This window comes from Puma concolor, chromosome D1 (genome assembly GCF_028749965.1).
Source record: "Puma concolor isolate L17-30 chromosome D1, mPumCon1.1.hap2, whole genome shotgun sequence".
NCBI classification, from domain to species: domain Eukaryota; kingdom Metazoa; phylum Chordata; class Mammalia; order Carnivora; family Felidae; genus Puma; species Puma concolor.
This window is the reverse complement of record NC_141676.1, coordinates 38213997-38240718: the sequence shown is the minus strand read 5'-3', so window position 1 is coordinate 38240718 and position 26722 is coordinate 38213997. Positions and strand designations below refer to the sequence as shown.

The following is a 26722-nucleotide window of genomic DNA, read 5'->3' as shown; positions in this document are numbered from 1 at the left end:
GGGGAGAGCAGGACCAGACCGACGGGGAGGGGCCGGCCGGGGAGAGCAGGAGTAGAAGCGAGGCTCGGCAGCAGGCGGGGAGCCAGGGCGCCCCGGGGTCCTGCACGCTCCGGGGAGGGTACTGGGAGGGCTCCCGGGAGCGCCACCGGGAGAGGAAGGTGAAGCGCAGGGCGAAGGGCACGAAGCAGGTCGAGAGTAAGTACCGGCTGGAGAAGAAGCCCGACCTCCCGCAGGAGCGGAGGCAGGCGGAGACCCAGAAGAACGTGGTCTTGAAGGGGGAGACGAGCGAAGCCTGCCCCTGCTGGTTGTCGGAGCAGCGACGACGGCTGCCCACCATCCAAATCAGCCTCTCCCCCAAACCTCGCCGCCAGTCGCAGTGGTCCTCTCTCTGCCACACCTCGGTCAGTGTCATTAACGAGCTGGCGCAGATGGGCGACCCAGACGTCCTGGAAATGGTGCAGGAGGAAGGTAGGAGACGGCGGACTCGGTGGCGCGGGGGAAGGGCGGCCCCGGGCGCGGGGACCCCGGGGGACGTTGGCGGCCCTGCGGCCTGGATCCCGGGGACGTTCTCGGGGTGGCGTGCTCTGCGCGAGACAGGGGCTGCAAGATGAACAGCCCCTGCCCCGGCGGGTGGCTGGGTGACGGCGCGCTGTGTTTCCTCTGCTACTCGCGCGAGCCGGGGACCTGTGTCCTGTGACCCCTGCGATTCTGAGGCCGCCCTCCTCGCTCCTGTGTGCGCCGCCGAGCGGTTGACTAATGCAGGGAGCGAGGCGAGCGCGCTGGCCGTGTGCGCTCAGGCGCTCCGGCCTCGGACTCCCACGGAGAGCCGCAGCTTGGGGTGCGTGACGGCGGTGCCATGGGTGGGGGAGCTGGCCCCTGAGTCCCTCTGCCTCTCTCCATTTGCCGATTACTGGCCAAGCTTTGAGATCCCTGTTAATTATGCGAGCGCCAGGCTCTAAGATCGCTCAGTTTGGGATTCTGGTGCACCTGGGAACGCTGCTGTTTCACCAGCTTTCATGCAATCTTTAGTTCCGTGGAGAAATGTCTGTTCATTGTTTGCCAAGGCCGTTGCACAGACCTATGTTCTGTGGGTCTGTTTTGGTACACACATGTTCCTGAGAATGCACGTATGTTTCTGGGACTATCTCCAGGACTCTCAGCGATACTCCGTTCCCTCCGCGACACTCTGTTTTCATGTCTTGTGTGGTATTAGATTTAAACATGGCAACAGTGTTTTTAGGCGATAAAAGGTCAAAGTAGTCTTATGATCCAGTCTTGAGAGGCGCTAGGAAATGGAACGCGTTACTGCATCCTCCTCTCTCTTCTAAACAGCTTTATTGAGGTACACTTTAGATACCATGTCACCCGTTTAAAGTGTGCAATTCAGTGCCTTTTAGTGTATTTACAGAGTTTTGCAATCATCACCACGATGTAATTTTCATCACCATAAAATAGAAACCTTAGCAGTCACACCCCCATTGTCTACCCTTAGTTACTAATTTATTTACCCTGCAGATGTACCTATTCTGGAAACTTCCTGTAAACTGACTCCTACAATATGTGGTCTTTGGTAACTGTCTTCTTTCTCTTACCGTAACGTTTTTGAAGTTCATCCGTGTTGTAATTCGCATGCTTCCTTTTTATTGCCACCTAATACTCCATTGTTAGAGATAAACCACATTTCATCCAGTCATCAATTGGTGGACATATGGGTTGTTGCCAGTTTTCACTGCCACGAATAATGCTGCTCTGAACATCCATGTACAGATTTTTGTATGAACGGCTTTTCGTTTTTCTTGGGTATATCCCTAGGAATGGAATTACATGATCATATGGCAGCTTTACATTAAACACTTTTGAGAAACTGCCAAACTGTTTTCCAAGTGTCTGTGGCATTTTATATCGCAATCAACAATATGTAAATATTGCAGTGTCTCTACATCCTCGCTAACATTTGTTATTGTCTATCTTTTTTATTTATAGCCATCTAGTGGTTGGAAGTGGTATCTGTGTGGTTTTGACTTGCATTTTCCCAGTGATTTCCCAATCAAATATCTTTCCCACGGCTTATTGGCCATTCATATATCTTCTTTGGTGAAATACACATTTAAGTCCTTTGCTCATTTTAAAAGTTAAATCATTTGTCTTATTATTGCGTTGTAAGAGTTCTTTACATATTCTGTATATATGATTTGCAAATATTTTCTCCCATTCTATGAGTTGTCTTTCCCTGTTCTTGATGGTGTCACTTAAAGCAATTCCCCCTTTCTTAAAAAACAATTGAAGGTAGAAGGAAATATGACTATTGAAAACTTTAAACTTTGCCTAATGGCTCTGCTAAATGATACAGTGAATTTATTTGTTAGTGAAAATGAGTGGTTCAGTGTACAAAGTGAAATGACTTTTAGGTGTCTAAAATTAAAAGCCCTTTTCTATACTTAATGGTTTCCTCCGTTGCCGAGAATTACTTTTCAGTTGTAATTTCAATAATCTGAAGGTGTAAATAGATTTTTTTCCACTTGAAACATTCAGTAATTCTTTATAATCAGTCCTTCTAAAGTAGAGTTATGAGAAGGTACAGAAATAGTATTTCTCATTGAGGGAAGAGAGGAAGGAAAAATGTGGAGTATGTAACTTTCTGTGCATAATGAAGAAAAAAAATCTACCAGTGCGGCATTACAGACATTGACCGTTATTCTTTTTCAGATATTAGAAGTGTGATCTAATTTAGCCGCCGGATAATTCTGCTTACTAGAATGTATAGTTAAATTAGTATAACTTCAGCCGTGAGGTCAGATTGCAGCTTGCGTCCATCTAAGGAAGATTAAAAAAAATTTTTTTAATGTTTATTTATTTTTGACAGAGAGAGAGAGAGAGAGAGAGAGACAGAGCATGGGTGGGGGAGGGGCAGAGAGAGAGAGGGAGACACAGAATCCGAAGTAGGCTCCAGGCTCTGAGATGTCAGCACAGAGCCCAATGTGGGGCTTGAACCCACAGACTGTGAGATCATGACCTGGGCCGAAGTCGGATGGTCAACCGACTGAGCCACCCAGGTGCCCCTATCTCAGGAAGATTTTAGAACTTTTCCCAAACTAATTTGTTTTCCCTTTACCTGGCAAAGACCTTTGTAACTTGTCTATATTCCCTCTTACTGTGATTGAAGCTTTGCCTCTGTTTTGGGCCTAGGTAGCGGAAAGGAGGTTGATATGGAACACCATGTATCTGATGGATGAGGGTGATGACCACATCCAGCCCAAGTTCCCGTTCCTGATTTGTTCATAGATCCAGCATCCAAACAGGGGAGGAGCGGGGTACTGGTGAGAGTAAAGCCTGAGGCTACTCAGAGGACTCTTAGTTTTCTAAAAGTTTTTTCAATATGTCAGTTGTTTTGCTGTGTTGGTTTTACTGCCCGTTACTGAGACCTGTGTTATTACTGTAGTTGTATGAAAAGTGCATTAAAATGACGGTGTATTTTTAAAATATAATGTATTGTCAAATTGGCTTACATACAACACCCAATGCTCATCCCAACAGGTGCCCTCCTCCATGCCCATCACCCATTTTCCCCTCTTCCCCTCCCCCATCCACCCTCAGTTTGTTCTCTGTATTTAAGAGTCTCTTGTGGTTTGTCTCCTCCCTCTCTGTTCGTAACTAGTTTCCTTCCCCCACTCCCCACGGTCTTCTGTTAAGCTTCTCAAGATCCACAATATGAGTGAAAACATATGATATCTGTCCTCTGACTGACTTATTTCACTCAGCATAATACCTTCCAGTTCCATTCATGTTGCTACCAATGGCAGGATTTCATTCTTTCTCATTGCCAAGTAGTATTCCATTGTATATATATACCACATCTTTATCCATTCGTCAGTTGATGGACATTTAGGCCCTTTCCATAATTTGGCTATTGTTGAAAGTGCTGCTATAAACATTAGGGTACATGTGCCCCTATGCATCAGCACTCCTGTATCCCTTGGGTAAATGCCTAGTAGTGCTATTGCTGGGTCATAGGGTAGTTCTATTTTTAATTTTTTGAGGAACCTCCATACTGTTTTCCAGAGTCGGTGTACCAGTTTGCATTCCAACCAACAGTGCAAGAGGGTTCCCATTTCTCCACATCCTCTCCAGCATCCATAGTCTCCTGATTTGTTCATTTTAGCCACTCTGACCGGTGTGAGGTGGTATCTCATTGTGGCTTTGATTTGTATTTCCCTGATGATGAGTGACGTTGAGCATCTTTTCTCGTGTCTATTAGCCATCTGGATGTCTTCTTTGGAAAAGTGTCTATTCATGTCTTCTGGAGGGGGTATTTTTTAACATCAGCAATCCAAGGGGTTTTCAGAAGCCATTCTAAATATCCTAAATATATGTTTCTTCCTGGAGTTTAATGATACAGTTACAAAAACTGAAGGGTTGGTTGAAGGAGGCTGAAAATGACTGGGTTCCACAGCATCCATTTTTAGGAGCTACTTTCAATTTCATGTTTTAAAATATAAATGGATTTCTTTGAGTAAATTTACTGATACAGGTAAGCCTGGATCTTGCTTATTAATGTATTTCCTAAATCGTCTTTGAAGAGTAAATAGGAGAAAGTTAAATGGCTTAGTTATATGCGATGAGATTTTTTTTTTCCCAGAGAGAGAATGCTAACATTTTACCTTTTAGACGTAATAGTTAACAAGGTATTCCTAGGATTTGTTAGGTTTTCTCAATTTATTTTCTTCAATATTGAACACATAAGCAATCTTCTCCAGTTAGCTCTTTTCCCACTATCTAGTGATTTTTAAAAGGAAATTGTAAAGGCAAAGTGTAGCAGAATATTTAAATAATTATGTAAACAAACACTGCTAGTAAAATATCAGTGCTGAAGTTGAACTATTGACTGGTTGACATTGTAAGGAAGTCTTGATTTGAAATACTCATTCTTAGGCTGATTTATGACTCATTCAGCATGGGAAATGACACTTTAAGGGTTTAGCATTGGAAAAGGCACTTTTACAGTTGAAAGAAAAGTGTCTTGAATCTTTACAACTGCATTAAGCATTGTATTTAACTAAACCACCCTTCCTTTGGGAATGTGGATATTTATTTGATTGCATGTATTTTATTTTATGCTGCTGGAAGGGGTGTAAACTGAGAAGATCATCTGGTAAATACAAGAGCTATTTTTGGGCTCAGGGTTTGTTGGAGTATATATTCTTAGCAACTTGCTTTCAGTTGAAAACTCAAAGCTCAGTCTTTGGGCTGGCTTTACTTTTAGCTCGCATTTTATGATCTCCATAGCAATCAGTATTAAACCCTTCCTATCTCTGGTTTCTAGTGCACAGAAAGAGTGTAGTCATTTCCATGGGGCTTCGAGGATGCTGGAGGAATGACAAGAAGCCGTTAAAGTTGTTGGCTTCAAATCTTGCCTCCTCAGATACGTTTCTGTTTTGACAGAGGTTTGGTGATTATGTGTAGCGATGCCAGCTCATACTCTGTGACCGAGTGTGACAGTTTGTCTATATCTCTGACATGTGCAAGCATCTGATTGTGCATGTGTGTGTCAGAGAGATAGAGAGAGCTAGTGAGCACTATGTGTGAGGGGGAGCATAGTGTGTGAGGAAATACATCTATTTTTTTCTAAATCTTTCTGCTTTTCAGAAAAGGATAGAATTTACAAAGTGTGTCCCACCCTGGTGCTCCGCAGTGGGGGTGGGGAGGGAGGGCCCTTGCCCTCTCCTGAAGGGTGATATTCTTGGGCTGGGGACCCAGAGAGGGCTCCATTATTCAGGATGGTATGAAAGCAGGACGCTAACGTAGGAGGCTGATGAGGAGGTTTCTGGTCAACATTGAAAGGAAGGTGTCAGAAGTGATACAGTGTGAAAAAGAAACAGTAGTTAGCCAAGGAAGAAAACAGTTGTTAGTTCTAGGGAAAGGAGGCAGCAAGTTGAAAGGGAAGAGGGTAAGAAAAAACTAGTAGGGATAGGAGATAATATGGAGGAACTATTTTCTCCCTTTCCACATTCTCAAATAAACACACTGCATCAAACTCCGATAGCAATTTGCAAATGTTCTTTCAATGCTACATGTTCTTTTTTTTTTTTTTAATTTTTTTTTCAACGTTTATTTATTTTTGGGACAGAGAGAGACAGAGCATGAACGGGGGAGGGGCAGAGAGAGAGGGAGACACAGAATCGGAAACAGGCTCCAGGCTCTGAGCCATCAGCCCAGAGCCCGACGCGGGGCTCGAACTCACGGACCGTGAGATCTTGACCTGGCTGAAGTCGGACGCTTAACTGACTGCGCCACCCAGGCGCCCCGATGCTACATGTTCTTTAAGCTACATGCAGGAAAAATAATTAGGGGAAGGAAGGGTTAGTGCTTACAGTTTTTCCAAAACCAGAATTATAAAATACTCTATAATCCTAGCTTGAGGCGTGCACATCTTCACCCCGTACTTGGAACAGTTCTTCAGCATAATGACTGTTTTTGTTCTCAAGAAAATAAAACCCTCCCCTAAGTCAGCATTCAAGTACCATACATTGAGAGATAAAGCGTGTATTCCTTAGAATCCTGTTCTTTATGTACTCATTATAAGACTTTGCAAGATTGGTTTTCTTCACATTCAACATTCCAGTGAGATGGTTGCAACATTGTACAGTTTTGAGTTGTAAATGTAGACAGTATTCATGGGTAAAACACTTTGATGATGGTACTGGACCATGTTTTATATTTTTCAAGTAATTTTTACTTCTATTTATAGTCTTTTAGATGAGAAAGCCTGCACTCAGAAAAGTTGAGTAATATAGCTATTAGCCATAGTTTTGCTTTGCTTAAGATGACTATTAACTTTCTTTTAACAATTCTTTTTTTTAATTTTTTAACATTTATTTATCTTTGAGAGAGAGAGAAAGGGAAAGAGAGACATAGTGCAAGCAGGGGAGGGGCAGAGAGAGGGAGACACAGACTCCAAAGCAGTTTCCAGGCTCTGAGCTGTCAGCACGGTCTGACGTGGGGCTCGAACTCATGAACAGCAAGATCATGACCTGAGCCAAAGTCAGACACTTAACCAACTGAGCCATCCAGGCTCAGTTTTTAATCCACTTTTTAATCCAGTTTTAATTCCAGTTTTTAATCGCAGATCCTGCAACAAAAAGATCTGAATACAAAATAAATTCTTTCATCTTTATTCTGACACTTTCAAATTTATCTCAAAGAATTTACGTTTAAAAAAATTCTAAAGTTTATTTATTTATTTTGAGAAAGAGAGAGAAAGAGAGAGAGAATGAGCAGGAGAAAGGCAGAAAGAGAGAGAATCCCAAGCAGGCTCTGCACTGTCAGTGTGGAGCCTGATGCAGGGCTCCAACTCCTGAACCATGAGATCATAACCCAAGCTGAAAACAAGAGCCTGATCCTTAACCAACTGAGCCCTCCCAGGTGCCCCTCAAAGAATTTAAGTTTTGAAAATTAACAATAGAATATATCCTAACAACAATAATATCATCAAAAATAACTAACATTGACTGACCTCAGTGCTGCATGAAGCATTTACATGAATTGTCTCATTGAAATGCTTGCACAAACCTGATGACATAGACATCAATGCCATTTATATGACACTTGAAAGCTTTCAATTTATGTCTTATTCTCCAGTTGCAAGGAAGGCTGGGAAATGTGTTTTTGTTTTGGTTTTGTTTTGGTTTTGTTTTGTGTTTTGGTTTTTTGCTGGAGCACATCACTTCACCTAATTAGGGTTTTGTTAGTAAAGAGGAAGGAGGAGAAAGGATACTTGAGGACAGCCAGTGGCAGCCTCTCCTGTATTTGCCCACCATTAGTAATCTACCTATTTTTTTACATAGGATCTTCCCAAACTGCTCAAGCCTAGGAGAGTTCTCACTCAGTCTTTGTCCCTCAACTTGCACATCTGAAATTTGACAGCAGTTTATTTCAAATGTTTACGCAGATATCAGTAATCCATGGACATTCCTTCACACGCACTGCCCCCACTGCAGTCCAGACAGCCAGATCTCCCTTGTGGTTCACTGCCACAGCCTCCTAATGTCTCTTTGCTCCATTCCCTCTTCCTTTCTTTCTTCTTTGGTTCCTATTTTTTTTTCTAATGTTTATTTATTTTTGAGAGAGAAAGAGAGAGAGAGAGAGAGCCAGAGAGAGAGACAGAGAGCGCCAGGAAGGGCGAGAAAGAGGGAAACAGAGGATCCGAAGCAGGCTGTGTTCAGTGAGCTCAGAACCTGACACTGGGCTTGAACCCATGAACTGTGAGATCCTTTGTTGCTGAAATCAAGAGTTGGACACTTAACCTGCTGAGCCAACCAGGCACCCCCCTCCCTGCCCCCCACCACTTCCCTTTTAGCTCATTCTTCACTGAGGGACCAGTGCTTTTCATAAAATGTAAATGTAAACCTGACTTAAAAGCTTTTTTGTGGTTTGCTGTTTCATTTAGGAAAGAAAAAACAAAAACAAAAACAGGTATACAAAGTCTTCCACAAACTATCCCCCGCTCCATCCCTCTCCAACATCATGTCATGTCACTCTGCCATTTACCTTCTCATCTCTAGCTTGGCTTTCATTTCTTTGAACACCTCAAAACTGTTCCTGTCTTACAGCCTTTGTGTATTCTCACATGGATTGAGTGCCCTCAACTTTCAGATCTCAGTATATGTATTACTTGCCTCAGAGAGATTTTCTGATTTCTTCATATCTAAACTTCCCCACCCCCAGCTCTGTTTATAGCATTTATCTCAAGCTTTGGTCTGCTTCCACTACAGTACTGCAAACTTCTTAACAATAGAGAATCAATAAATGTTAACCATTATCACATTATTATCATTGTTATATTAATGATCAATATCAAGAACTGCAAAAGGTCTGAGATTTTACTGTGCTTGGTAGTTAACAGAATATCCTTTTACAGTTTCATGGATACTGGTAGAAGACATAAGATACATAGATCAAAGACAAAGGACAGTGTATTACTCACAGCATTAACAGTAGCCAGCCAGAGTGGGAGTTATTTGTGCCCGTTTCTTGAACCCAAGTTGCCACAACTCAATGCAAAGAGGGCCAGATAATACCTGTGTGTGTGGTGGGTTGCAATACAGGAGAGCAATCTGAACTTAAGGAACTTGAGTCTTTTATATTGGTCAGCAATTATGCCTTCCATTTGCTCTGGAGGAAGACATTACTCTGATATTCCTAGACTGTGTGCAAACCTGCCCTTTGCTACAGAAGGAGACTCGAGATCTTCCAAGGGTGTTCACACAACCAAGATCCTTGAAAAGACTTGCAGTCAGTGTCTCACTTGCAAGATGTACAGAAACATGAGAGACCAAAGGAGAATTATCTCCAAACAGTAACTACCTTTAAGTATCGATTCCTAAGTAACATATTTTGGTTTTGCATAATTAACTTTATGTAAGTGAAGTATTAAAGTTTCTTCTTGTTTTTGTTTTGTTTTTGGTAAATAATATTCTTTGGAGATTTATCCATATTTTTGCATGTAATTGAAATTCATTTAACTTTGTTGCTAAGTATAATATGTGGTATTATTATACTACATTGTATGTATCCATTTTACTGTTTGTGGGTATTTGAGATGATTTCGGTTTCCTGGTTATTCCCAGCAATACTTTTATGAACACTCTTGTACATCCCCAGAATGCATGTATTTCTATTGTTTATGTGTAAGGTGGTACTTCTCAAACTTTTTTTTTTTTTTTTATCTCAGGACTTCTCTATACTTTAAACAATTATTAAGAACCTCAAATAACTTTTATTTATATGAGTTACGGCTATTGTTATTTACCAAGGATATCCACTTTTACCCCTTCTATTAAAAATAATACTGGGAGTTCTAGCCAAACTACTTGGGCAAGAAAAAGAAATAAAAGGCATCCCCATTGGAAAACAAGAATTAAATATCTTTATTAACAGATGATATGATCTTTTATGTAGGAAAACCTAAAAAGTCCAGTAAAAAAAACCTTTAGAATCTATAAATGCATTCATTAAAGTAGAATACAAAAACCAGTTGCATTTTTGCACACTAACAATGAACACTCTGAAAGGAAATTGAGAAAACAATTCTATTTATAGAATAAGAGACATATCTAGAAAAAGGTTGCTATGGCTAATGTCAAGCAAGTTATTGCCTGTGTTCTCTTCTAGGATTTTTATGGTTTCACGTCTCACATTTAGGTCTTTAATCTAGGAGTGTGCTTATTGTGATGAGCGCTGGGTGATGTATAGAACTGTTGAATTACTATATTGTACACCTGAAACTAATATAACACCATAGGTTAACTAACTGGAATTAAGATAAAACTTAAAAATAAAGAATAAGATATTTAAAAATTAGCCAAGGATGTGAAAGACTTGTACAAATAAAACTACAAAACGTGGCTGAAAAAAAATAAAAAAACAACATTTAAATGAAAACATACCCCATATTTATAGATTGGAAGACTTAATACTGTTAAGATCTCCATACTACCCAAAGTGATGTAGAGATTCAATGCAGCCTCTATCAAAATTCCAATGATGTTTTTTGCAGAAATAGAAAAAACCCATCCTAAAATTCACATGAACTCTTGAGGGACTGCTGAATAGACGATCAATCTTAAAACAGAAGAACCAAGCTGAGGACTTACACTTCCTGATTTCAAAACTTCTTACAAAGCTGCAGTAATTGAAACCGTGGAGTACTGGAATGGAGACAGACATATAAACCAATGGACTAGAAGAGAGAGTCCAGAAATAAACCTTCACATATATGGTCAAGTGACTTCTTTACAAGGGCGACAAGACCATTCAATGGGGGAAAGGACAGTCTTTTCAACAAATGGTGCTGGGAAATTTGGATACCCACATGCCAAAAGAATGAAATCGGACCCTTACCTACCACCATATACAAAAATTAACTCAAAATGGATCAAAGACCTAAATGTAAGACTGAAACTATCAACTTCTTAGAAGAAAACACAGAGCAACAGGTTCATGATGTTAGATTTGGCAGTGGTTCCTTGGATATGACACCAAATACACATGTAAAACAATAAAAGTAGACAAAATGACCTCATGAATATTTAAAAATGTACATCAAAAGCAACATAAACAGAGTTAAAAGGCAAACCACAGAATGGGATAAAATGTTTCCAAATCATATATGTGATCCAGCATATTTAGAGAACTCCCAAAACTCAACAATAAAAAAAAATCTGATTAAAAAATGGGCAAGGGACTTGGATAGACATTTCTCTAAGAAAATATAAAAATGACCAATAAGAAGCTGAAAAGATGTTCAACAACATAGTCATTGGGTAAATGCAAGTCAAAACTAAAATGAGATACCACCTCAAACCCATTAAAATGGCTACCGTCAAAAACCCCAAACACCAAGAGTTGGTGAGGATGTGGAGTAATTGGAATCCTTGTGCACTGTTGGTGAGAGTGTATAATGGTATAGCTGCTGTGGAAAACAATATGGCAGTGCCTCAGAAAATTAAAAATAGAATTACCAGATGGTCCAGCAATTCCACTTTTAGGTATATACCCCAAATAGTTGAAAGGAGGGTCTTGAAGAGATATTTTTATAGCCATATTGATAGCAGCATAATTCACAATAGCTAAAATGTGAAAGTAACCCAAGTGTTCATTAACATATGAATGGATAAATATAACGTGGTATACATGTACAATAGAATATTATGCAGCCTTAAAAAGTAGGACATATGGTACAATACTGATGAACCTTGAAGACATTATGCTATGTGAAGTAAGCCACTCACACAATGACAAACACTGTATGATTCCACTTATATGAGGTACATACAGGAGTCAAAAATTATAGAGACACAAAGTAGAATGGTGGTTGCCTCAGACTGGAGGAGAGGAGAATGAGGAGTTAATGAGTATTGTGCTTCAGCTTTATGAGACGTAAGAGTTCTGGAGATAGATGGTGGTGATGTTTGCTCAATATTATGACTGTATTTAATACCTTTCAACTGTGCACTTAAAAATGGTTAGGATGGTCAAGTTTATGTTATGTGTATTTTACCACAATAAAAAAAGTGGGGAAAGAACAGCAAAAAAGAAAGGAAGGAAGGAATAAAGAAGGAAAGGAAAAAAGAAAGGAAAAGAAAAAGCTATATGAATGGCAGGTTTATATTTTGTATATTTTCAGCATATGTTCTAACATTTCCTAAAATTACAATTACTGTGGATGGTCCTTTATTTCACTCCCACTGTGATTTTCTCCAAAGAAATGTTTTTATATGGGAAGTTTTTGACTGGAGAAATATTTCTCAGTGTTTTTCCATGTCGGAGGCAATGGAGAATAAGAATCTTCTATGTTTAACTTTTTGTAGTGTCAGAAACTTATTTGAAGATGTATTTTAGTCCAAATGACTCAACAGATAGCTATCACGGAGATGCTTGTGTGTGAGGAAAGTAATTTGGCCTATTTAGAACTGGTAGTGCCTGTTTGTTAGTGCTTTCCTTGCAGACAGTTTGGTTCAGTTCCAAGAAAACATGCTGACAGAATATTAAATCTCACACAGTGAGAACTAAGATGTAACCATGGATATCCCTCTTGGATGTCTTCCTCTCTGCAGTTTCATGGCTATGGATTAATAACTGCATTTGTCAGGGTTAATTTTATTTCTTAGTGGGGGAGATTATATCCTACACATCAGTATTTGCTTTTCCCCTACATCATAGACAGTTTTTGGTGCTGACTTCCACTGGCAGCCATTTTGAACAACTTAGCTCCAGGAAGGGCCTCTAAGACCTTCCTGTATTTTTTCTTTGAATTTTTGGTTTCGTTTTAGAATTTCTATTTTCTCCTCATGCAGACTTTTAACCTGTTCTGATCAATTGGCCATTCTGACATGTTTTTTTTTCTTTCTTATTTAATTTAGAGAGAATATCCAATAGAGAAGCAGAATATATTTTCGGAATGAATGAGGTAAGTCAAATGTATATGTATTAGTTTCCTATAAGTCAGCACAAAAAATTGAGACAAGGTTAGGAATGTACTTTGTATGAATACTTAAGTCTTTGTACTTCAGTTATTTACTCATACTCTATTAACTTTATTTTGTCTTCTGATGTATTCATGTTTTTGGTAAAGAAAACAAATTCCAAGTTTCATGCAGATTTAATATTCTATCTTGCTAGGTATGATAAGGGGGCAAATAGAAGTATGAATTTGTTTTGAGGCTCCCTGTGAACAAACTCAGATATGCTGAGTCTTGCTGTGCAAGAGAATAGTATTGGGCTCAAAACTTTGCTAGAGGATGATGCAGGGAGGATATGTGACAGTCTTTGATGTTACCATTACTAGTATGTGATGAGTACTTATTACTTCAAGTGACTCAACAAAATATATTAAATGAAATAATAAATAATAAAATTAAATACAACTTATAAAAATAAAAAAAATTCTCTTAACTAAAGGCCTTATTTAGTAAAAGTTATTAAAATTTTAGATTTCTTGTATACAGAGTAAGCATTCTAAAGATGTTTTGGATCAAATAATCTTTCTGGTAGGTCTCCAGGTGGCACAACACTAGTCACGGAGGTAGATTTCCTTGAATCAGGTTACAGGTGACCAGCCGGATGGAAAAAAATTCTTTAAAATTAGTTTTTTAGGAATGACTGAAATTCCCACCCTGGGAAACACAACCCACCAGAATAGGTTGGCCCGTCCTAGCTGGCTGGATAGACTGGCTGGGTAAGCTGGTTGCTTAAGATTCCCAGAAGCTCTTGGATTCCTTTAAAACCTGTGACCAAAATCCTGAGAGAAATAGACTCTGAGAACCAAGGGGGCAATGAAAATCATTTAGTCCAGTAATTTTTACAATGCAATTTGTAGACTGCCTGAATGACAATTACATGAAAAATTTCTTAAAAATGCAGACTCCTGGGCCCAACCTTACACACTTAATCGCATTGTTGGGGAATAAGGTTATGGAGTCATGATTTAAAAATAACACCCCAGGTGACTTTTATTGCTCCTAAAGTTTGAAAACCACTGTCATAAAACAGAATCTCCACAACTAGAGTGATGTAATGTGGTACAGAGTATGTATTCATTAAATGAATAAGTGAACCAAGGTAACTGTGTAAAAAACAACGTGAAAAGTTAAAGTTTGTGTGTCTTTGGAGTAGACGGAAGAAAGTTATTGTATGAGATTGACTGATTCAGTTTAAATGATAAAACGTTGTCATTTTCATTTTGTTCACATCGACATAATAGTAATATACTCCTCACAGATCTCTATATGTATTGCTCAAGTTAACTTCAACTACGGTTCATATTCTTTGCTTCTCTATGTGTCTTTCATATTTATATATACTCTAAACTTCTGTAAGAGAAAAACAATTTCATCAAGTCATATTTGTTCTATTCCCTAACCCTTTGCACATTTTTTAAATGTTTATTTATTTTCGAGAGAGAGCGAGTGAGCAGGGGAGGGTCAGAGAGAGAGGGAGACACAGAATCCAAAGCAGGCTCCAGGCTCTGAGCTGTCAGCACAGAGCCCGATGTGGGGCTCAAACTCATGAGCTGAGAGATTATGACCTGAGCTGAAACCGGATGCTTAACCAACTGAGCCATCTGGGTGTCCTTCCCTTTGCACATTTAAAAAGCAATGATATTGCTTCCATGCCTTCAACCTTGGATAGGTCTTCATTTGAAACAATTTTGCTTAAATTTTTAAGGCTTTACGTTTGGCTTGACACACTGAGAAATGTATTCAATTAACTTTAAGTTACAGTATTTTAGAAATACCATATGTTTTAATTTTTAGTTCTGATTCTATATAAACTTTACTTTTGTTGGAAAGTAACAAGTGAAAGGGGAATTGATTCAATTTTAGGAGAATTTATTTTTAAGAGAGAGAGAGAGAGAGACAGAGTGCAGGTGAGGGAGGGCAGAGAGAGAGGGAGACACAGAATCTGAAGCAGGACCCAGGCTTTGAACTGTCGGCACAGAGCCTGATGGCGGGGCTCAAGCTCACAAACTGCAAGATCATGACCTGAGCCTGAGTCAGAAGCTTAACTGACTGAGCCACCCAGGCGCCCAAAACTTTTTGAAGAAAAACATAGGAGAAAACCTTTGGAAAGTAGGTCTTAGTGAAGAGTTATTAGACATGACACAAAAGCATGATCCATAAAAGAAAAATTGATAAATTGGACTTTTTAAAATTTAAGAACTTTTGATCTATGAAAGATCCTGTTAAGAGGAGCAGACAAGCTATAGACCTGGAGAAAATATTTGCACATCCTATATCTGTGGCATTATAAAGAAACAGCAAGGGGAGCCTGGGTGGCTCAGTCAGCTGGACGTCCAACTTCAGCTCAGGTCATGATCTCACAGCTTGTGAGTTTGCGCCCCACGTTGGGCTCTGTGCCGACAGCTCAGAGCCTGTGTCCTGCTTTGGATTCTGTGTCTCCCTCTCTCTCTGCCCGCCTTCCCTCCCCCCCACCCCCCATTCATGCTCTGTCTCTCTCTCCTTCAAAAATAAATGAACATTAAAAGAAATTAAAGAAATAAACAGCAAAACCCAGTTATTTTTCAAAACTATGTCGATAGTACTTTATATCTCCTGTTTTCAGAACTGGTCTGCCCAACATCACCTGGGTATAAATGAGATGCTGTTTGTGATTTTCCAAGAGCCAGGTAAATGAATTCTCAGTCTAGACATGAGTTTCAGGTCATTTTTGCTGGCTACTGCCTCTCCCGGCCACCCTGCTTTACCAATCACTAGAGACTGCTGAGAAGTGATGGGGAGCGGTCTCAGGAGCACATGCTGTGGTGTGCAATCTGTCGTGGAACATGAGGATTTAAAATCCACCATATGCCAAGGGAGGCATCGCTATTGCTTTAATTACAGGTGTTTTGTGTGTCTTTATATCCATGCATGATGGCTTTTCTCTTGGGTTGTAAGTACAGATCCTTAGAAATTCTGGTGTTGCGTTTCCTAAAGTATTCACTTTAATAATTCCAAACAAATGCTGAAAGGCCTAAAATAGCCAATTGATTCTACCTTTCATTGTGGTCCTGTTCAGGGCTCCGTATCCTTAAAACAGTGGTGTACCTTGTTATTTCTCTGTATGTAGTAGTTCTTAACCATTTCTTGCATCTCAGATTTTTTTTTTATGATTTGATAAAACTACCTCCAAAAGTTTCACTCTCTCTCAGGCTGTCTCTCTCCATACACACACACACACACACACACACACACACACACACACACACATACACACACATGCAAGCACACCTGAGCATGAACACACATGCACATGTATACACATATATACCCACAGTTTTGCATTCACTTTCAAATGTTTTGTAAGTCCTCTGAATTGCAGGTTTAGTATTTGTATATTGAGAACCTAGGATTTTTGTTGTTGAAAGTTATATGCTCCCCACTTGCATTATTATTAATGGCATTATATCTTCCCCATGGTACTGTTAGCAGTCCCTGAGCAGCAGAGAGACCAGCTTTCTCATCAGTGAAGAACCAGCGGTAAGCATCAATCGATACTATACTTTCTTGCATGGACACAAATGGGGTATTATTTTGTAGTCAAAGATGGAGATGCTCTGTTTCCCAGGTTACAGTTATTTTTCAGGTCCTCATATATGAAATTTGAGGGTCAATTACTTTGGAAAAAAAACAGTTTCTTATGGGGAAAAAAAGTAACATAAGACATATTAATGAGAATGACAAGGCATGGCCATTTGCTTGCATTTTAATTTCTCAGTCTTACAAATGAGGAAAAATGAAGGGTCTGAGAGGTTTAATGACTTGATTAAAATTATCCATATGTTTAAGAGGCAGATCCTGGGCTAGAACTTGAGTTTCTGAATTCTAGTTCAGTATTCTCTCTTCATACCTCATTTCTTTTACCTGTAAGTACATGCCTAAGAATAATCATGAAGTATAGTTTATTTAAAAATCAAATTTGAATATCAACTAAGAGGTCAGTAAAGGGATTTAAAATTTTTCACTAATTTCTTAGTAAAAAAAAAAAAGATGCTGTTTGGGAACATGGGAAAATAGAGTTATATTCTTACGCTGACAATTTTAACATAGGTGATATTTTGCTTTTTGCTAGCATACTGATCTTTAATCTTTCAGAATGAAGGTTGTGGGCTGACCAATTGAAATAATTAAACCTTTGTTAGGTTTTCTTTTTTTTGATCATGTGAAACATATGATGTCAAAGTTTAAAACATTAAAAGGTGTCCTTTACTTTTCCGTGTGTGTGTGTGTGTGTGTGTGGTGTGTATAAAGATACATGTGTAAATTTATATTCCTCCTGCTTGTTTACACTAAAGGCATCATACTATATGTACTGGTCTGTTCCTTGGTTTTCAGGATTTAAAAACATAACCCAGAGTTCATGCGATTTTGTACATAGATTTTATTCCCATTCATTTGTATGTTGCATAATATTATATTCTGGGTGTTTAGCATGGTGTATTCATTCAGTCCCTTTATTGATGTATATTTGAGTTGTTTTTAATCTTTTGTTATTACAAATATTGTTATCATGTATATCTAGGGAATCAGTCTAACAATATTTTGGCCAGTGCTATCTTTATAGCTAGGATTTCGGTATTAAAGAATAAATACATATGTTATTTTGCCATAGATAGCCAAATTCCCCTCTGTTTTGCATTTCTAACAAGTGTAGGAGAATACCTATTTGCCTACAGCCTCATCAACAGCATGTTGTCTTGAGTTTAAATTTTTGCCCATCTGATAGTAAGATAGCTAGTGGCTGTTGGGAGCTCTTTCAGTTTGCCATGTATCTTAGTGTGGTTTAAATTTGTATTTCTCTCAATGAGTGAGATATTCACCTTTTCCTATGTTGGTGGTCATTTTAATTTATTTTTCTGGATAAATCTGTTTATTTATCGTATCTATTTTCTTGTCAAACTGTTAGTTTTTTTTTCTTTTGTTTTTTTTTTTTTTTTGGAGATGTTTACATATTTATTGTTATCCCCTTGCCTGAGATATGAGTTGCAAATACTTTCCCAATTATGTCATATGCTAGTAATTAAAATTTGAGATTCCAAATGATTTTAAAGTGATTTATATTTCTTTTTTTATGATGACATTGTCTTTGGTTAAGCAATAAGTTGTTAAAATTAAACAGTAAGCTTCTTTCTTAAATAAACTTTTTATTTTAGCACTGCAAGGTGCTCTCAGCTCATTTTATACTTTCCCTGCATCAGTCCTGGAATCAACTATTTCTCCAGGGAAATTTTTCTTTTCATGTCACAGATATGTCACAAAAGAACAATTTGTTTCAATCAGGGTCCTAGTGGCCATTTTCAGAGTAAGATAGTTTGGGGAGAGCTTAATGAAAAACTTATAAATATGGGGTGCTGAAGAATCCTGCTACGTATACATCTAGTAACCATGAGTCTGTTGTCATCTATAGAACTGAGGGAATAGAAAGAGAGCATCATGTACTGAAGACCTTGAGAGGCTCAATGACCTTCAGTGGGGGGATACAGCCTTCCTGAATCTGGCCTCCAGAAGGAAGTCACTCACTCTCTTCCTTCTCTCTAATCATATTTGGGAAACTAGAGGTCTGGGGAGCTCTTTCATATCTATACCAGCCATCCTCACAAGAAAAAGCCAGGTAGAGAGCTAAAGAGAGCATCTGCTGGGATGAACCAAAAATATCCAGCAGAGTACATGTTTTCTTTTACACTATTAATGATTCTATAAATATAGAAGAATTAACATAATTTTACATTTTACTTGAAATAAAGTGGTGAACAGTGGATTTGGTTGAGTGGCTAGCTAAGAGGCTAGCTGAATTGCTAGAAGATACTAGAAGGACCCTAAAGCCATTAAATAGGAAAATTCAGAAATTCAGAAAAATTGGAAAAGCCATACCTAATAAAACTTGTCCCAAAGCAAATACCATCTGTGCTTGGGGGTATAATTTAATAAGTATTCAGAGTTTAATGAGGGATGGATGGAATTAGAAAGTCACACTAGGGGCATGCTTTAGAAATAGTATACATGCCATTCACAGGTTCTGAAGGGGTCTGGGTCTTTAACCTCAGGAATGATATTACAGATATTTAACAACTTACATGGCACAGAAGCTACCTTTGAATAAATGGACCAGAACCAGTCAGTATAAATATGGCATAATATTTATAATTAGTCAATGTATATATTTAGATATGGTTACTCCAGGGCTCAGACATTTAATTTGCTATCCTGGCTTTAAATACCATTGATACACTGTAAACTCTCAAATTTAAGTTTCTCAATAGACATCTCTCCTGAAGTTAAGACTGAAATATCCAAGTGCTTTCCCGTCATATGCACTTGGATATCAAAAGATGTTTCAAGATTACTGTGTCTGAAATGTAATTTTTTTCTTTCTCATAAAAAAAATCTCCCTGGTGAAGTGTTTCATATTCCAGCTCCACACAGTCCAACCTTCTAGTTGTTCAAGCCAAACACTTTTTAAAAAATTATTATCTTAAATTTTTATACATTACATACAATGAAACACACTATTTTCAGTGTATGGTTTGGTGAGTTTTAACAAACCACAACAGTCAAGATACAGATTTCTATTACCTGCTGTTTCACCTCTGTTCTGGGCAACCAATGATTTGTTTTTTATTTGTTTCTAAAGTAGTATGTGAATGGAATCAGACTCTATAGGCTATTTTGTGTCTGGCTTCTTTTGTTTAGCATAATGTTGCTGAGATGCATCCAGAGCTTAAATGATACTGATATATTGAATCTTGTTGAACATATCTATAGTTTTTTTCTTTGATTTATTTTGTTTTATTGCTAAATAGTATTCCAATGTATGGAAATGCCAAAATTTGTTTATCGATTCACCTGTTGATGGATATTTATGTTGTTCTCTGATTGGGGACAATTATAAGTAAAGCTGTTATGAACATACATGTAAGACATAATATAGTTTGAATAGATGTATATTTTAATTAATCTTGGTTAATTTGCTAAGAGTAAAATTTCTGGATCATATGAAAGCGTATGTATAACCTTATATGAGACGGCTGAACTATTTTGGAGAGTGGTTCTACCATTTTTCTTTCCTACCAGTAATGTATGAGAGTTCTACTTCTCTCTACCCTCACTGGAACCCTCTCCACCCTCAAATTTAGTAATCTAATGGAAGGTAGTGGTATCTTGTGATTTCAATTCTCATTTCCCTGATAAATGATGACGTTACACATCCTTTCTTGGGCTTGTTGGCCATTCATATATCTTCTTCTGTAAACTATCTGTTCAAATCTTTGTGTATTTTTAAAAGTCAAGGTCTGAATGTGAGACCCTTGTCAGCTGTTTTCATTGCAAATATTTTCTCCCAGTCTGTGACTTTACTTTTCATTTACTTAAAAATATCTTAAGATATTTTAAATTCTATTATGTTTGGTAAAAACTTCCAAAGTTTTTCTCAGAAAAACCCCCCAAAACTAAAAGCAAAACTAAAAACAAAATGACTAAATGAGAGTGAACAGTGACATTATTTATCCCATTACTGTAGAAGGGAGTGTCTACTCCTTGGTGAAACTGACTGAGAAATTCAGACATTGAAATTTTGATTTTTTCCTGGCCATGTAAGACTGTCATCTTTTGTCGTTTTTCCTAGTGTTCTCATAAATTGGATTCTCTTTCTATGTGCAAATATCCATTTCCTTAAATTTTTTGCTGCATAACTAGTTGTTTCTCTGTGATTTCTATGTGCTTGGTCTTCAAGGAACAGTCTTAAAGCTTGGTGTTTCACTGTACATCCTTAAGGTCCACTGCAGGTATTTACAAATATTTCTGTGTCTGATTAATCCATCTGCTACTTTAAACTAGAAAAATAGGAAAGTTTTACATGGCTGTTTTTGTTTATTTTGAAGCTATAGTTTAAACACAGGAATATGTAGACCACAGAGGCTGGGAATATGAAACGCACTCCAAGCAATCTTATCCAGATGTGGTTACGTATAACTGGGGATTTTCCAAATTAACTTCCATTTACTAAATTGAAACTTACATCTAGAACATTAAAATGCAATAGAAGCTCAACATTCATTGAAGATTGAGACAAACATATTTTTCAAGAAGGAGTATTTTACCAGTGTCTTAAGAAATTGCTGGTAGTTGGCTTTTATTCCTTTTATTATTTTATGGTTGCTGGCTTCAAGGTTGCACAGCACTTACTAGCCAGCCTTTTGTGTACTTAGCCAGTTGTATGTCTTTAGTACCTTTTGCTGATAATTAACAGGATCTACCTGATAACATTAAAGATATGAGTACACAGTATTTGGCACAAAGAAATCAAGATATGCTAGCTACTGTTTAATTGCTGTGGTTCTGTTTAAATTTAGGACTTCTGTAGGGTCCACTCAGTAAGTAAGTTTTACAGTTTGTAGATTGAGTATCTACATCCTTAACATCGAGGGTTAATGTAGTTTTTAATGTGAAATCGAAGTCTCGAGCAACTGGACTTTTTCTTGCTTAGAAATTCACAGCATTGAATGGCTTGTGGTATTACAACTCCATGAATTATATTGATTTTCATTCTCTTACAATATATATTCTAGAAATGTCTATGATATTGGATTCCCCCCCCCCCCCACCCCACCCTGCTGTCTCACCAATGATCTAGTAGCTGAGACGGGAGCTGGAGCCAGCAATCTCAGAAGTGCTGCCCTCTCTAGCACACTAAGTAGTGTGCATATTGGTCAGTGGCTGGTCTGTTGATGGTATTCAAAAATGGCCAAGGAGGAGTACGAGAAGAAAGAAATACATTAAGAGGACTACAGATGTGTGATACAAATTATGTATAATGAGAGGAAGATGCTATTGACACCCCCTACTATGTGGCATAATAATATAGGTGATCAACTCTCTTCCTAAAGAAAGGACTCTAAAGTGTCTTCTTACAAATAATTTAAAAAAATTTTTAATGTTTATTTAGTTTTGACAGAGAGAGACAGAGTATGAGCGGGGGAGGGGCAGAGAGAGAGGGAGACACAGAATCTGAAGCAGGCTCCAGGCTCTGAGCTGTCAACACAGAGCCTGACACGGGGCTCGAACCCACAGACCGTGAGATCATGACCTGAGCCGAAGTCGGATGCTCAACTGACTGAACCACCCAGGCGCCCCAAAATTAGTTTACATTTAATGAATTGAAATTACATGGAGAAAACTGTTTTTACAAAAAGTTTATAATATATGAAAATTTATTTTAATATTGTAGTATTATGAAAAAGGCAAGAAAATGTATATTAAAATTAATGATTTACTATACTAAAAAACTCAGTCAGTGCTTAGAGAAAACCAGAAATAAATACACCAAATAGTTACTAAGATAACAAGGAAATAGCAATGATTATAAAAATACCTATTCATTACTTTCAGCGTTGCCCACATTGTATTTATGTTTATTTATTTATTTATTTATTTATTTATTTATTTATGTTATTTTTTTTAAATTTATTTTGAGAGAGAGAGAGTGCAAGAAGGGGCAAAGACAGTGAGAGAGAGAATCCCAAGCAGCCTCTGCACAATTAGTACCGAACCCAATGCGGGGCTTGAACTCATGAACTGTGAGATCATGACCTGAGCTAAAACTGAGTTGGCTGCTTAACTGACTGAGCCACCCAGGCACCCCAGGTGTTATCCATATTTTAATAAAAAGCAAACAATTTAGCACATGATGGAAATATTTAATAAAGCTATTCTATAATTTTAGTCGGTAGAATGTTAATTTTATCTTTTTGTAATCAATCCTTTGGTGGTTTATTGATCTTTTAACATGTTTAAAATCAAGTTTAAAAAATATTAAATATTGAGTCAGTATGTTTCACAACCAGCTGCTGGTATTGATCCCATTGGTTTTTTTGTTTTTCAAATATTTTTTTAAAGTTTATTTATCGAGGAGGGGGAGGGACAGAGAAGAGAGAGACAATCAGTTCTGCATATTGTCAGCGCAGAGCCCAACGCAGGGCTCGGACTCACAAACTGGGAAATCATGACCTGAGCTGAAACCAAGAGTCAGACACTTAACCAACTGAGCCACCCAGGCACCCTGATCCCATTGGCTTTTATATCATGAAGATATCATATGATTTTGGAAAGCTGCAAACTAACTTGATATTAGATGTATTGATTACAGAAGGCTTTTTAGCATGCATCTAAGTAACTTTTTAACCCTGCACTCTTAATAGCTCTTGAATATATGGTATCTAGTTAATTCATGACCCTATGGCCAACTTATTCTTTAGGCGCAGTAAGCACAGTGCCTTCTAGGACCCAGGATACTTTTTGAAGCCCATGGAAATGTTTTAATTTTAATTTCTTTTAAAATCAAAATTAAAGAAACAAAAAAAAACCACCCCATAAGTATAATCGTGTGTGTGTGTATGAATATATATATTCATTTATTTCTTTTTAAATTGATAAAAACAATTTAATGGAGAAAGGAGCACACAGAAAGCAAATAGGCCAGACAGAACCCATGAAAGTCATAATGTGGACCTTCTTGGCCCCTTAGTGTATAACTCTTTCCTTTCCCTTCATGATTCTGTAATGAACTGAGGAAAAACATCTGAGAATAACAGTAACTTGTGGACCTCATGAAAGATTCCAAGAAAATCAAAGTGCTAAGATGAAAAATTTCAACCCAGGAGAAAAATACAGTGTAAAATACACTTTATGCAGTGACCAACATCCATCTTGTGTCTGTTTGCTCTAAGCAACAGCAGTATTAACTCGTCTATGCAGAGTAGGTTCTCAGGTTATGGAGAAGGGATTTTTCATCCAGTAGTCACCACTGCTTAGGGCTCTAGCTTATTTTATGAAAACAACAGGTTCAGCAAAACTTTCCATGACAGGAACTAAAACTTTTTTTTTTTTTTTCAACGTTTATTTATTTTTGGGACAGAGAGAGACAGAGCATGAACGGGGGAGGGGCAGAGAGAGAGGGAGACACAGAATCGGAAACAGGCTCCAGGCTCTGAGCCATCAGCCCAGAGCCCGACGCGGGGCTCGAACTCACGGACCGCGAGATCGTGACCTGGCTGAAGTCAGACGCTTAACCGACTGCGCCACCCAGGCGCCCCAGGAACTAAAACTTTTAATTGATAATTTTATTAGGTTATTTATCATTTGATTATAGTATAAAACACGCACAGTACTTGCCTTTTTGTGGCATTATTTGGTTTTCTTTCAAGTATTATTGATTTTCCCAGATGTTTTTCGGTACTTGCCTTGGGTGTCTTAAAAATAATGGTCACCGTAACTGAAGATTGAAGACAGCTTAGCGTTTAACTGAATGAGCTCCCCTTTCCTTCCCCCAGTATTTTGGGAGGCTGTGAAATATCGTCTGCTATTAGGTGAACCTTCTATACCATACAGTATAATTGTAGTAATTTTAGTAGTAATTTTCTTCTCCTGATGTATATGGGCATACTTAACTGATTACATATTTTACTTTACATTTCCCTTTTTCTCATGTTTTCCTTCATTATTTTTTTTCTCTCTCCTTTCTTCCTTAATTCAGTTCCCACTTAACGTTACGGTATAAAGAACTTAGGGAAATTTACTTTGATGTCTCTTTTATTCCCCTTTCCTTTATTCTTCATTGTTTTCTTCCTGTATTCGTTCTTCTTTCCTTCTTGCCAGCTTCTCCCACCCTGCAACTGTAGATATCACACACACACACACACACACACACACACACACACACACACACACCCCTGAGTAATCATACTGAAGATTTGTGTCTTTGTGTGTCTGTTTTTTGGAAATCTTTTCTTTACTCTGGCAGGATTTGCTAACTTTCTGTTGATTGTTTCACAGTCTGCAAAGCGATACAATTTGTTCCTGAAGCGACGTCTTTTGGTAAAAAAGCGCTGAATGCTGCTGCTTACGCTTTGGATGGCTGCAGTAGTAGCCCCAGTCCTTTTTATTCCAGTGTATACTATTGATTTGTGGGGACTTTGTCACTGATTCCCAGTCTCCAGGCAATTGAGATTTTAGAATGGTGATTCTTAATTCTGTTTGGATCTGATTAAAGCTGTAGATGCTCTTTCTAAAAAATGTATACGTGTGTCTATCTATATACATATAATTTATATATATTATATATATTTGCTGTGTATAGATATATATTACATATATGTAATGTATATATTTGATATATAATATATTTTTTATATTTGCATATAAACACACATATATATTACATACATATACACACATATACAGACAATTTACCTACAGCTTTAGAATTTATGAACTCCTAGTGGGAATCCTGGACTAGGAACCTCAGAATAACTTACCTCATTCAAAGAAAATCCACCCAGATGTTCACCCATTATACACTGGAATTTCTAAGAGCAAATCAAATATAAACACAGACACTTACACACATGGCAAAATGTTATCTTTATGTCATGCCTTGAGCAAAACAAAAGAATGATGTTTTTTAATAGCCTTCAGTTATATGTAACAGAGTTATCAAGTTTTTCTCCCCTCATTTGCTTCAATCAGTTTTTTGTTAACAGTACTAAGACAGGTACGTCATGGTGATCTACAAGGTTGCCAGTGATTTCTCCATCTGTTTTAAAATGTTTGTTTATTTTTGAGAGGGAGAGAGAGCGGGGTAGGCGCGGAGAGGGTGGGGGAAAGAATTTAGGAAGTGGGCTCTGAGCTGTCAGCAGAGAGCCTGATGTGGGGCTCAAACTCATGAACCATGAGATCATGACCTGAGCTGAAGTTGATACTTAACCGACTGAGCCACCCAGGCAAGCCGATTTCTCCATGTTTTTAAACAATTTACTCTTTATATTAGGACACAGCATAATGAGAGAAGTTTGGGTTTTCCTAGGTAGCATCTGGCTTTCAGAAGTATATATACCCATTTTGACTGAACACTGAGAAAACTAATTGTTTTGGGGGTTACTTTGTTTACTAAGAGTCAAATACTCTGCGTGTGATTTTTTTGTTGACTTCAATGTGCATGACTTCTGTCATCAGAACTTCTCTTTGTGGACTTAGATTTAGTTTGCCCAAACAATAAAAACACTTGTAAATGTATATTGTTTTAAAAATAATCTCTCCCAGGGGCACCTGGATGCCACAGTGGATGGAACATGCAACCCTTGATCTCTGGGCTGTGAGCCTACTTAAAAAACCATGCAAATTTTGGCTGTCACAGATTTTGCTTTGAGAGCAAAGGGATTATTAGGATTTTTACCTCTAATTTTTTGCTTTGATTATATTTAGTCTAATTAGTCTTTTATTTCCTGCCCCAAGTCCATGAGTTTTGGTGAATTTCACAAACTATGTTAATATTACGATGATTTACAAGAGCTCAAATGACTTTTTTTTTTATTTTGTTTCCTTTTTCTTTTTGTAGTGAGTTGTAAATCAAGGGGTAACAGGAAAATAGTTTGAGTTTTCTCAGGTTCTTTTACTTTGTTTTAGGCAAAAGGAGATGATTATGCATCTTTTGGTTAGATGCAGAGAACTCAGACATAGTATTTGAATTACTATTTTCTATATTTACTGTCTAGACTCCCTGGATGTGTTTTGTTTTTTTGCTCATTTTCCCACTCGTTTCTTTCTGTGCATTAGGAGCTACTTCTTCCTGAAACATATCAGCTATGCCTTCACATAGATAAAATACAGTTCTATTTTTC

The 26722-nt window shown here is 38.0% G+C and overlaps 1 protein-coding gene across 5 annotated transcripts in view; it reads left to right on the top strand.

Moving 5' to 3' along the window:
- The first annotated feature begins 295 nt into the window (after positions 1 to 295).
- Positions 296 to 26722, top strand: part of ANO5 (anoctamin 5) — a 96552-nt gene continuing 70125 nt past the window's right edge. The window contains exons 1-4 of one of the 5 annotated variants that reach the window (XM_086677812.1): positions 335 to 468; positions 12918 to 12964; positions 16485 to 16532; positions 24879 to 24920. In XM_086677812.1, the coding sequence (XP_086533938.1) occupies positions 429 to 468; positions 12918 to 12964; positions 16485 to 16532; positions 24879 to 24920 (177 nt within the window). In that variant the 5' untranslated portion in view covers positions 335 to 428. Of the gene's footprint in view, positions 469 to 2829; positions 3318 to 12917; positions 12965 to 16481; positions 16533 to 24878; positions 24921 to 26722 lie in introns of those variants that run through there. The other 4 variants (XM_086677811.1, XM_025928406.2, XM_086677810.1 and 1 more) reach the window with 4 other exon arrangements.